General features: G+C 34.9%; 1 protein-coding gene across 6 annotated transcripts; it reads left to right on the forward strand.

Annotated features, from left to right (window-relative positions):
- Positions 1–130: 130 nt before the first annotated feature.
- Positions 131–10,182, forward strand: LOC129264895 (uncharacterized). Of its 6 annotated transcripts, none has more exons than XM_054902855.2 (6): positions 131–266; positions 971–1,004; positions 4,097–4,195; positions 5,807–5,842; positions 7,149–7,357; positions 7,822–10,182. In XM_054902855.2, exons 2-6 carry the CDS (start codon positions 1,002–1,004, stop codon positions 7,976–7,978), a joined length of 504 nt encoding a protein of 167 aa, XP_054758830.1. In that variant the 5' UTR covers positions 131–266; positions 971–1,001; the 3' UTR covers positions 7,979–10,182. The 6 variants fall into 6 exon arrangements, with proteins under 6 accessions (XP_054758830.1, XP_063958105.1, XP_063958106.1 ...); XM_064102035.1 differs by lacking the exon at positions 131–266 and adding an exon at positions 287–460; XM_064102036.1 differs by lacking the exon at positions 131–266 and adding an exon at positions 409–547.
- Positions 10,183–13,668: the final 3,486 nt, after the last annotated feature.

The raw sequence follows: 13,668 nt of genomic DNA on the forward strand, positions 1-13,668 counted from the left end.
GTTTCGTAATATGTACAAATTCAGATGAAAAAAAATGTTTTTATCCATGTCCACAAGTCGTCTACTCCCGCGTCTACTAGGGCGGGCGCGCATACGTATTTGCAAGCAGCAAGATAAATGTGCCCGCGACACATTCAGGGTGGGCGCGCGCGCGCAGCATGCTGCATGCACATGCGATGAAAGCATATGAAATATACAGCTAGCTAACTAGAGCCCGCGCGCGCGCGCCTGAACGGTCTTTCTTTTAGCATTTCCGGTAGTTCTCGGTAAGAATGTCAATTTGTATGAATTATAATGTATCTTATAAATAGAAAAAAAAGTTGCCTATGTATAATAATCAGAGAGTGCATCTACCATGTCTAATTTATAATCGTACAAATTTGACTTGAAAATAGCCGTATTCTTAGCGGGAGTGATTTGATCTCTCCTGACGTTCACCACGGCACTGCACTCGATTCGGGTATGGTATGCGTACCGTACGGCCTTCCACCATTATTTACTACCACCTGTGACCTAACGTCGGGCACGCTCTGCTCCTCCGTGTACCGTACGGACAATACTCATACTGGCACTTCCTCTTCTACTGCAGTCAAACTCCATGCACAAGCGAGATATAGACCAAGTTAAGCCAAATTGTTGCAGGCGTGTGTGGCTAGTGATAAATTGGTATTAATGGTGTGCTCTCCAGATGAAATTAGAAATTTGAATTTTGCTTGGAGCATTTTTCCAAGCCAGGTTAAACTGGGAAGCAAGCAGCAAAGATAAAGAGGACTCCGTGATGGTATATTTTTATGATTTTGATATTGCCATAATATCAAAATCATAAAATTATATTATCACAGAGTCCTCTATAGATCTAAGTCTTAAATCTATATTTTTGTAATATGTAGATCTAGACCGGCTAAGTTAGGCCTGCATGTAGATCGACTATGTTGTAATTTATTTCTCTGTCATTTTGTTTCTCACACAGAAACCAGTAACAACAACCCCCGAATTCCATCATGGTGAGTTGACTATTTCCTTTCATATATATATTTTTGTAAATGACACCTTTGTAATATTCATGCTACAGTCATTAATCTGGGAAATAATGTTTTTGTGAAATTGTAGTGAAAGTTTTTTATTTTGCATGACTTTATTCTTATTGCAAGTGGGGTCCTTAATTATAATCTATTGTGTACATGTAACATCCTGGCAAACGAAATTAATTGTGAATGCGATACATCATGGCCATATGCATATATTTTCTTTTAGTGGGGGGATGCATAAAAAAACATTTTGAAGAAACGCTAGGGAGAGAATCATGGCACTTGCATTTTGTCTTGCCCACTGGAGGTGTCCGTTGCCATCTGTCACAAACATTATGACAGATAACTTTGCAACCATAAATCATTTTTCAACCAAATTTGGATTGTAGTCGCTTTGATCGGGGATCAGTTGTGAAGGTTTCTAAAGGGGAAATCCAGTCTTGGTCATAAAATGTTGTGTTGGAAAAGTAAAAATTAAAACAGTGAAAGAGTGACAGAAATCGGACAAGTAATGAGAAAGTTATGGCTGCTTGAAATTTAAGATCCCTAAGACTAGATTTTAAATTGGCAACTGGGTAAAGTAAATTATGGCAAGGGGGCAGGGGCAAATACAAATTTCCCATAGGCCATATTCTTAATTATCAGGGATTTGTGGTTTTCTCCTAAGTACCCATTACCCTGAGGCAGTAATCTTGATATAACCCAGGTAGTGTACCATGTGAGTAAAAAAAAACTTAACAGCTGACAAATACCCAATTTAAGAAAAAAAAAGATTGATACCATATGTGTTAGCGGCAACGCTTGGATGATCCAGAGATATTCTTTGCAGTGATGCAAATTTTGATTTTCGCCAAAGTCGGGCATGAATGCAATGCATGAACCCCAGATTCAAATGATGTCATAATCCTACAGTACATGAGTTAGTAAACATATTTACAAATCAATTTCAGTGAAATTAAATTGAGAAATGAGAATCGATACTTGAGAGTATTTATTGAACAATTTTAATGTAAATTACTGAAAAAGTATTTAAAACTGGATTTTAATGGAACTCTTGTAGGATTATGCCATCTGAATTCCTTCATTGCAGTCATACATGTACCTCCTGATCATCCAAGCGTTAACACATACCACATAAATATGGTAATAGGCATTCATCACATATTTTTTTCTTAAATTGGTGATTTGTGAGGTGTCGAGTTTTTTTTTACTCACACGGTATTGGCTGCATTTATGCTACCTAAGCCAGAATCATTCAAAACACGAACACAAATCACGTTAACTGCAGAATCTGCATTTAGTCGACCCTCTCTCCAACGCCGTTTCTTCCTCACTTCAGTCCTAGCCAGTGCACATCGTAGTGTGCAGTTTGACCCCCGAATTATAGGTCAACTGTGGGTTTACAGTTTAGGTCAAGTGGGTTTACTAGTAATTGCAAATGATAGACAACATTATTTTTCAATACATGTGCACGGCTACTGTGTGAAACGAGAGCGAAGAATACCAATGGCAGCATATGATATGCCATGAACACGGAAGTAGGCCGACACAATGACGTCATAGAATCATGTTTCAAATCACAGTGACAGTTACAGTGTACGTTTATTCAACCTCTTTCGAACGTGATTCTGCAGAAACGTCTTTCCAAATGCCCCTTTTTCCATGTTTCATGTTTGTGATTTGAAACATGATTACTTTTACTTGTGACTAAATCCAATTGTGATTCTGCAGAATTGTCTTGAATCGTGATTTAACCCTAACTAGGCCGGGCTTTTTTGGCTGTTCTGTGGCCGGGGGGGGGGGGTTGATTCAACCCCCCCCTGAGATCTCGGCCGCCGATCACGCGAGCGCCGCAAAAATTTGCACACTGGTAGTGTGCGATGTAATCTACAAGGCTGTATGGTAAAATTTTCAAAAATAATGAGATTTTATTTTATATGAATTAATTATGCTAATTTATGCATAAATCATACTTTTTGCTCTAATTCACTAAATAAAGCTCCTAGAATGCTAATTTTTGGTAAAAATATTCTTTGTAGCATTCTTAACAACCGCAATTAAAAAAAACTTTGGTTTGGAAATCATTTTCTTATGTATTTTATTGTTTTATGAATTTCTTATGTATTTCTTTGTTTTTCAACCTTTTGTTTTTCTTTGTTTTTTTCACCAGATTTATTGCACAACCTTTTTGAAGCATAATTATGCTAAAATCAATTGATTTCAGCTGTTTAAAGTAAAAATAATCATATCTTTATGAATAAGATGAGAAAACTCAATTTGCATTGACTTTGTACACAAAATCACGTTTTGGAACAATTTTTGGTCTGACATGCACTTACGAAATGTTGCGTAATTTCGGAACCGCGTACCCGGGTGTCGTAAATTTGGTCTCAAAAGATGCGCGAGACTTAAAAGTATATACTCTGCGAGTGGCGCGGTCAAAACATTTCACGCGGCGGAATGATCGCAGAAAATGTTGAGGGGGGGGTTGATTCAACCCCCCCCCGGCCATTTTAGGGTTTTAAATCATGATTCTAGGGTAAAAAAGTTGTGCGTAAACGCAACCAATGGTATATGTCGTGAAAGAAAAATACTATTTGAAGTAAATCTTTTGAAAAACTAACATTTTAGCCATTTTATGTATTGGAGTACATGGAAGTGTAGTCCTTGTCTTTCTTCACTGTGACATCACTATGTGGTCAATTTGAAGTCTCCATAGGTATAGTGATTACCAATTTTTACAACTTGTAAAAATTCTTAACTTTCTTATTGTTCATCCGATATTGTTAAAATTTTCATCTATCAACTTTTCTGATTTGTCTTTTTCCTCTAAAAAAAAGTTTTTATTTCGGTTGGATATCCCCTTTAAAGAATCAGGTCAATTTGAAGAAAGACATTTTATTAAATGCATGACCTAACTAAGAGGTTTTAAGTCCTCCCACATGGCGTATTGATGTTGTAAAAAAAAAAAAAAATAAACTAGTTTTCATCAGTTTGGGTTAATTTTTTATTTTTTAGAATTATATTGAAAATGACTGATTGGTATTGAATGTATGTTTTAATTGCAGTCCTCTGGAATGAAAGCTGATTTCACTATTCTTGAGCATGCCAAGGGATTTCAAAAGAAAGAAGACCAGTTCTTAGTTATTGAATTAGTAGCAAATGAAGTAAGTATATGTACATAATTTTCATACTAGCATATGCAATAGAATCGGCAGGTTCTCTGTAGGCATTGGTGTTAATATTTGATGCAATTTTCATAGAAAACCATATTGATTTTGTCTCGCCTGCATAACAGAGCGATATTAGGTGCTGCTTTTCTGACGGCGGTGTCAACATTGAAATCTTAAGGTTAAGTTTTTGAAATATATTATCATAACTTAGAAAGTATATGGACCTAGTTCATGAAGCTTAAACACAAGGGTAATGAAGTACTTTATATTAGCTAATATTTTGGGGAATTGTGGGGGTCCCAACATTTTCACAGGTTGTTAAATTCGTGATCAGAAGATGTATCAAACACTTCCAAAACATTACAGAGAAGCAAAAAATAGTGCAAAACGTGCAAAAATATGCTCCTCAAAGCCCCAATGCTGACATGTATTTTGTACATAAATATATCCCTGTAAAGAACAGTTAGAAATTGTAAAAAAAGTAGCATGAATTTCACTTTTTTTGTAACTTTAGATCTGAAAATTCATTCACTATCGGTGCCGCTTTTCTGACGGCGGTGGCGCCGGTGTCGTCAACATTGAAATCTTAACCAAGGTTAAGTTTTTGAAATGTCATCATAACTTATAAATTATATGGAGCTAGTTCATGAAACTTGGACATAGGGTAATCAAGTATTACTGAACATCCTGCCTGAGACTCGGGTCACATGACCAAGGTCAAAGGTCATTTAGGGTCAATGAACTTGGACCATGTTGAGGGAATCGATATTGAAATCTTAACCAAGGTAAAGTTTTTGAAATGTCATAACTTAAAAAGTATATGGACCTAGTTCATGAAACTTAGACATATGGGTAATAGTGTATCACTGAAGATCGTGCCTGAATTTCTGGTCACATGACCAAGATTTAAGGTCAATAAACTTTGGCCGTGTTGGGGGTATTTGTTGAACTGGCATCATAACTTTATAAACTCATAAGTTTATGGATCTACATGTACACATGTAGTTTATGAAACATAGACATAATGGGTCACATGATCATGGTCAAAAGTCATGCTGGGTCAATTGACATATTATTTTATTATCATATGAGTGTGATCAATTTATTCAATAGCTGTTTTCAAAGTCAGTACTGCTGCTATATTAAATCGCTTAATGCAGGTGAGACTGTCAGAGGCGTTCCACTTGTGTGATTTCACATATGAACAACTTTCCCTGTGATGGACTTAAAAATACCACAAAATGTCTCTTTTTGCTCTTTTGAATGGTGATACAAACTCTTTATCCATAATGTATTCTTTAAAAATCTGTATTACATGCCCTCCTATAGAAAGATTACATGATCTACTGATAGAAGTGATGAAACAACGGCAGTTTAAGTGAAACATATACAAAAGTAATGGGAAAATTGTTCAAAAGTCAACTCCTAGCATGATATAGTATAATGCAGGCAATAATGCCACTGATGTTTCATTTGTTTTTTTGTGTTTTTTTATGTTCATTGATGATTTACTTTTAATGTAAATGTATTAGATCAAGAAGCATTGTTCAAGTTATCTATTTTGAATTAAGGGATTTTGTGTTTTTTCTTTCTTTTCTTCTGCAGGGTGCTCAAAAGGGAAAAAAGGGTAATACTACATATGTAAGTACTCCCTTTTCAGGGGCATTCATGTACACCTTAGTACCCAGGTCACTTTAAGTTGGTTGTGTGGTCAGTTTTGGCCTGAATGAAACAGGGTTGGGTTCAATTTCAAGATAATTAATTAAAATTATGTAATTAATTACATTTCTTAGTAATTTTAATTAAAATTTTGAAAGGAAATTAATTGTAATTGACTTCAAGTAATGTCAATTACTTTGAAGTACTTTTAATTACATTCAATCACTTTACAATACACTTAATATATTATTCATTTAATTCACTCTGGATTGCTTATTTCTCTTTTTCCCCTAGCTATAAACTATATTACTCTCTTGCATGAAACTGCATCCTTTCCCATGATGTGGATGAAAGAAGAGACACCATAGGAATTAGAATACTTTATTCTTTGTTGGCCTTTTTCTTTCAAAGACACCATAAGAATAATATGGCTAGCTTTAGGAATTTACCTGAAAATTACATGTACATGTAACTCACCCAACTTTTATAACAAGCCTGAAATCATGATATTTTAGCATTTGTGATCTTCAGATTTATAAAGAATTTAAAAAAAAACCTTACCTGGGGGATGTTTTGGAAAGCGTTAAAGTGTGACTTGGTCAAGCTTATCACACACAGTATCAATCGCACTTTACCTCATTGATGATTGTGTAGTACCATGCAAGATCTAACCAATGTGATTCTGCACTATATACATGTGCATGTACCACTTGCATCTGAGAATTTAAGTGTGATTTTTAGCTCATCCAGTCCGTCGTCTGTTGTCCGTCCACAATTTCAAAATGCTTCTTCGTAATTTCATTTCTGTTTGCTTTATATTATAGCACTAGGTGGGGTATTCAAAACTTCTATGCAGAATTTTGAAAACTCACAAAATATGCTTCTTATTTGTTGACTGATTTTGATTTTTTTTTCCATCTGAGAGCTACATGAGGTTAACCAAGGTTCTACTCAGAATTAAGAAATTTTGACCAGAAAATTATTAATGCTAATTTATATGAAATGTATTCATAAATCACAAAAAAATGCTTCTTTTTATAATTTCTTCATCAATTTCAATTCTGTTTCCTCAATTTATGTCAACAATATTATTCACTACAGTGTCAACTGGACTGAAATAAAAAATTGTGTTAAATTTCGTTGCAAGATTCCAGATGAGCTCCACATCATTGAAGTGCTAGTTTTTAGTCAGACTTAAATATTCCTAGTGCAACAACACCCTTGCCAAGTGAATTAGGACCAGAGGGCTGTGTTGAAATTAATATTTTTACTCCTTCATGTATTGTAGGACTGGAAAGATATAACAGACAAGGCAAAAAGCAGCAGACTTGTTGGTAAAACCCATGATCTTATGGACCATGATCAGGTCAAACCAAATTTTGAAGAATTCCGCGAGACTTACTTCACAGATGCACGTGCTTGCTTAGCATTCTATGATTTCAGTGTAGTAAAACCACTTGTGGAGGCTAAATCTTACAAGATCGCCGCATTCAAATGGTAAGTTGCCTTTCTTGTTATACAAGGCAATCCTTGAGAATTCTGGAGAAAGTGTGCTGAGAGTAGTATTTTTGTGGGCCACCCAGCATGCTGGAAGGCACACTCAGCTTGTTCATAAGTTATGTGAACAACAATCACTGTGACTACCTATAGCAACCTAACAGTCAACTTGGCAAACTAAAAATCATATATGTTGCCTGACTGGCAACCAAAGAAAAAACTGAAGTTAAGCCCTGATTAAAATTCAATATTCAAGTAGACTTTCATTCCTGAGAATTTAGCCATCATGCATTTTTTAAGAAATGAAAGATTTCCACACATTTTTAGATTGTTTATTCTTGCATAAATCAGTTTCCCAATTTAGCTTTGCAGGAGATATTGACATAACAGTAATTTACCTTTGTTCAGGTTTCTCTCACATGTACTTAACTGTGTATTATTTGCATGTCATTGTGCTTTTTCAGGTGTCCAGACACACTGCAAGTTGGCAAGAAGATGGTCTTTGCATCCAGTGTAGAAACACTTAGGAAAGATTGTTCTGTGAGTGCACATATAATTCCTGGTACTGACCCAGATGAATTGACGTTTGAGGGCGTACTGAAGGAATTGGAAGGCAAGTAAATACACAGGCCCTAGAACTGATTCCAGCCTAATCTCAAAAGCAAAGAGGGTTAATTATTTTTTTAATTTCAATTCCAGAACATCTAATAGAAAGGCGTATGTGCACTACTGCATACAAAATGAATATGGTGTGATTATGAATAGAACTATCTGTTCATCTACAAATGGCCCTTAGTAATAATTAGTGAGGAGTAGCTCTGTTTACTATTATTATAACTTGTATAGAGGTTAAGGACCAATTTCAAAAGTGTAACATTTGCTATCTCCTTAGAAAATTCAGCAATTTCTTTATGACTTGTACAAGGTTTATCATAAAGCACCTGCCCTGCAATGGCTATGTAGCCGCTCTGCAGAAACATGGAGAATTGGTGCCACTATTTTTCTGTTTTATATCATTACATTTGACATATTCGTGATTGAAGAGATACTTTATTGGGGCCGGAGAATCAACCATGTCAATAGGTGACTTCAGGTTAGATTTTGACCTTTTGGTTTACTTCAGCCCAGCGCCATATGAAGCTGTTGCTAGGAAGTATCTCACTGGGTGTTGAGATATCAATGATGTGATTAGGATCATTATATAACCTCACATGTGGTGTTTAGACACTGAACTTGAAATCACCCTTTGTGTTGATGCCAGGTTTTGAATTAATTTTCAATGGAACACATCCATGTTACATGTACAATCACAATTTCTGTATTCTTGGTGGGGGGGGGGGGGGGTAGAGACAGTCAAGAGTTTTCGTTACAGGATGGTAACTTAGAGAATTGTTCATGACATAGCTCAGGTCACAATGAGAATCCATGCAAAAATAAATGCATTTTATCATCAAGTTCACATCATTCAGTTGAAATACTGTCATTTCTGGAAACAGAAAGGAACAGAGCCCTATTAGGCAATCAAGTATGTGCTCATGTGTGTACAGTAAATTGACTAGTTTGGAGGTATTCAATCATGTCTGCCATGGATTTTTATTGTTTTCCTCCAGCTTAAGAGCAAAAGCTCTATTGCTTATTGTATGAGAGGATGGTTTTATGAAACTTGGAGACATTGAAGTTGTGGAGTGGACAGTTGTATGAAGTTTTGGGGGACTGCTTTTTTATATATATATGTAAACCCATGAAGGTTGTTGCAGTACTTCAAAAGTGTTTCATAAAACTTATAAGCATTTTTTCCCCATTACAATTGAGCTATTTTATCTAGAAATAAATGCCTCATTATGCTACCAACCACTGATGATCAATTGGGCTGGTCTTTGTCTGGTTTTCTTACAGTTAGGGGGTGTCAAAAGAATTTGAACTAATCATGAATCCTAGCACTGCATTATTGAAAAAAGGTTTTCATATGATAATGACTTGAGGAATCTGAGAGAATTATGATCATTCCTGGAAAGTTGATGTTGGTTTTAGTCTTTACCTGTAAGGAGACGGTAGGGTGTAGTTATGTAAATATATCTTTTGTTTAAAGAATGATTGACATATGAACTATTTCTATGTTTGATAATTCATCATGATATTTACAAAGCTTTGATCTTTTCACTTCTAATATATTAATTCTTTATTTTATGGTATACATATCAAAATACTTTTTTTTAAATAGAAACATCACAGAATTTCCTTTTCTTCAAGTTTAAGTTGAAAAGTTCCAATAAGAAAATGAAATCGGCAAAAGGAGTTTTGGTGATTAGGGTTGTGGTTATATATATTCATATTTAGGATTTTTATATCGTTCATTCATACAAAATTGCTCTGTTTTAGAAACCTATTTGAAATGCTTTTTTTGTTGCAGCCGGAGAAATGTTGGGTTATTGTATTTACAATGTCATAAGCGTTCCCATAACCAACAGTGGTTTCCTAATGTTGATGCATTAAAAACAACAATACATGATATGTCCTTCATTTTGTCCAGCAAGATGAGTAAAGTGTTCATAAGAAATGGCTAATGTGTTATGCAGTATTTAAATCGTATTTAAAGATGTAACAGAATCGATTGAAAATTAGGAGCCTTATTAATCTACATGTCTTTGGTTTTTCTTTTTAAGTTAATTAATGGTGAAGAAAATGTGTACATAATGTACATGTATTCATGATAAAATGACCAAGAGATTTCCCTGTTATTCCACTTTTCGATGTTTATTATCTTTAATTGATTTTGTATGTACCATTAGCAAGAGGAATAGTAAAATTAAACTTTAACTCCATCATTTTTGCATCAAATCATTATGTGTGTGTGGATGTGGGTGTGTGTGTTCATAATGTTCTGATACTTGTTACAGGGTTAACCCTAACTAGGCCGGGCTTTTTTGGCTGTTCTGTGGCCGGGGGTTGATTCAACCCCCCCCCCCCCCCCTGAGATCTCGGCCGCCGGTCGTGCGAGCGCCGCAAAAATTTGCACGCTGGTAGTGTGGGAGGTAATCTACAAGGCTGTATGGTAAAATTTTCCAGAATATTAAGATTTTATTTTATATGAATTAATTATGCTAATTTATGCATAAATCATACTTTTTGCTCTAATTCACTAAATAAAGCTCCTAGAATGCTAATTTTTGGTAAAAATATTCTTTGTAGCATTCTTAACAATCGCAATTGAAAAAAACTTCAGTTTGGAAATCAATTTCTTATGTATTTTATTGTTTTATGAATTTCTTATGTATTTCTTTGTTTTTCTTTGTTTTTTACACCAGATTTATTGCACAAACTTTTTGAAGCATATTTATGCTAAAATCAATTGATTTCAGCTGTTTAAAGCAAAAATAATCGTATCTTTATGAATAAGATGAGAAAACTCAATTTGCATTGACTTTGTACACAAAATCACGTTTTGGAACAATTTTGGTCTGACATGCACTTACGAAATGTTGCTTAATTTCGGAACCGCGTACCCGGGCGTCGCAAATTTGGTCTTAAAAGATGCGCGAGACTTGAAAGTATAAACTCTCTGAGTGGCGCGGTAAAAAAAAATTTGCACGGTGAAATAATCGCAGAAAATGTTGAGGGGGGGGGGTGATTCAACCCCCCCGGTCACTTTAGGGTTAAGAATTAATAATTGCCAGTGTGAAAATGGTAGACAAAGAAATGAAAGATATACAGTAGGTCCAGACAGACTTGAAGTTCTAGAAAATGGGTATTCTCCTAACGGATCAGAAAATGCCAGGTTATTTTGGCAGTGTAAAAGAAAATTTATTGTAATATTCCAGAAAAAAAATACATGCAAAAATCGTATCTAGATACTCATCAAAATCATAAGAACTTTTGCTGAGATTTTCCAAATTTATTGGTGTTCACTTAGTTTTGAGAACTTTCCCATCGAGCAAGTTCCAGAGGAAGCTTGTCACTTGGTTTGTTTGGCTGAGCTAAAGATTTTGAATTATTGTACATGATCTGGTATTCTGAGGCCTGAACAATTTCTGGTATATTATCAGGTATTGTGGTGATCGAGTCTGTTTGAAAGAACCTTACCATAAAGAATGGGGATATCCCCTTTTTCTTTCTTCCCCCCCCCCCCTTTCTTTATATATAGGTGGGCCAGCTTTCCTGACCCTTTTTTTAATAATCTCTTACGAGCCCGAGTTGACGTTTACAAAGTGCGGCAAGTGAATGATAAAGAGAAAGATACACAAAGAGCAGGAAGATATGGAAGAAAGAGTGATTAAAAGGAAATAGTGTGAATGATGGGGTGGTTAGTACGAACGATACACAGAGAAAAGAGATATATAGAAAGGAAATATCTGAATGACTGAAGGAAATTATGAAAGATAAAGAGATGTAAAGGTAAAGAATAAGTGAAGAATGAATGATGGAAGAACACAAGTATGTGGTCCAGATGGAATGGAAAAGTGAATGATAGAGGGGAAATGTCTGAATGGTACACAACAGAATAATTCCTGTCTTAGTCGACCAAACATGAAAATCAATTACATAAACATGTCATAATGAATACCAAAATCAATGTTATACCTGGAACTTTTGCTTAACTGTATTGTACATGTGGTAATTCCAGTGTATGTCTCGCCTGCATAGTAGCACGAGACAGGCGCCGTTTTTTCTACGGCAGCGGCGGCGTCGTCAAGTCCACCCCAGAAAAATGTTGATTATTTTGGACAAATTTAGAGAAAAATCAAAATAGCATTTACGCTGAAAATTTCATCAAAATCGGATGTAAAATAAAGTTATGACATTTTAAAGTTTCACTTGTTTTTCACAAAACAGTGATATGCACAATTCAGTGACATGCAAATGAGACAGTCGATGATGTCCTTCACTCACTGTTTTTGTTTATTATGGTTTGAATTATACAATATTTCATTTCAACTTTTTGTTGGGGTCGACTTGTCCTTTAACCAAGGTTAAGTTTTTGTCTTCATAACTTAGGAAGTGTATGGACCTATAGTTAATGAAACTTGGACGTAAGTGTAATCATGGACCTACTAGGTCCATGGTGTAATCAAGTATCACTCATTAGCTTGCATTTGTTTCAGGTCACATAGTCGAGGTCAAAATAATGTTGAAAACTTCACTGAAATGTCACCATAACCAAGAATATCAAGGACCTAATTCATGAGACGGTCATAATGGTTGTGAAGTATTCAGCAAATGGTTGAATGTGATTTTATGTCACTTGGTGAATGTCAAAGGTCATAGGGGTCAATAAACCAGTGATGTAAAAAAAAAAAATCAGCAAGATGATAGGATTTTGGATTTTTGCAGATAATTTTAAAATTATCATAAGTTATCAGAAATTAGATGAGTATAATTTCAGGTAACTGGTTAGTAAGGTAATTCCAGATCAATTAATTTGGATATAGACATTTTTTTTATCTTATTTATTATTCAAAAAAAGTTTAATTGCATGAGATGGTTACGGGATATCACAAATAATATAAGAAATTAAAAGTTTCTTAGTCAAGTTAACGAATTTAAGAGTTTATTATCAAATAGTAATGTGTTTTTAACTCTAGATTATGAAAATCGCTTTTATTTTTTGTCATTCTTTAGGATATATTTTTTAAAGAAAATGGTTCAGTCGCTATATTCGCCCTGACCGAGGCTAAAGCTTAAAAAATAATATATTCGGGGATGTCGGTCCATGTTTCGGATGGGGGGGGGGGGGGTAAACAAAATATCCAAAGTTTTCGGCGGGGTCTGCGCGCCAAATTTTAACACAGAATTTTCGCACATGACTTGCATGAAATCGTAAAAAATGACAATTTTTTGTTTTGGATGTTTAAAGGACAAGTCCACCCCAACAAAAAGTTGATTTGAATAAAAAGAGAAAAATCCAACAAACATAACACTGAAAATTTCATCAAAATCGGATGTAAAATAAGAAAGTTATGACATTTTAAAGTTTTGCTTAATTTCACAAAACAGTTATATGCACATCCTGTTGGGTATGCAAATGAGGAGACTGATGACGTCATCCACTCACTATTTCTTTTGTATTTTATTATATAAAATAGGGAATATCCTATTTTTCTCCTCCTTGTCAAGTGAAACAACGATTAATTCCTCCCTGAACATGTGGAATGGGCATTGTTTAATACTATATAATTCAGTCGAGTTGGTCCTTATTGTCAAATCTATAAAAAATGAAATATTGTATAATTCAAACAATAAAAAACAAAAGAAATAGTGAGTGAGGGACATCATAGACTGTCTCATTTGAGTTGTGCATATCACTGTTTTGTGAA

This window comes from Lytechinus pictus, chromosome 7, assembly GCF_037042905.1.
Source record: "Lytechinus pictus isolate F3 Inbred chromosome 7, Lp3.0, whole genome shotgun sequence".
NCBI classification, from domain to species: domain Eukaryota; kingdom Metazoa; phylum Echinodermata; class Echinoidea; order Temnopleuroida; family Toxopneustidae; genus Lytechinus; species Lytechinus pictus.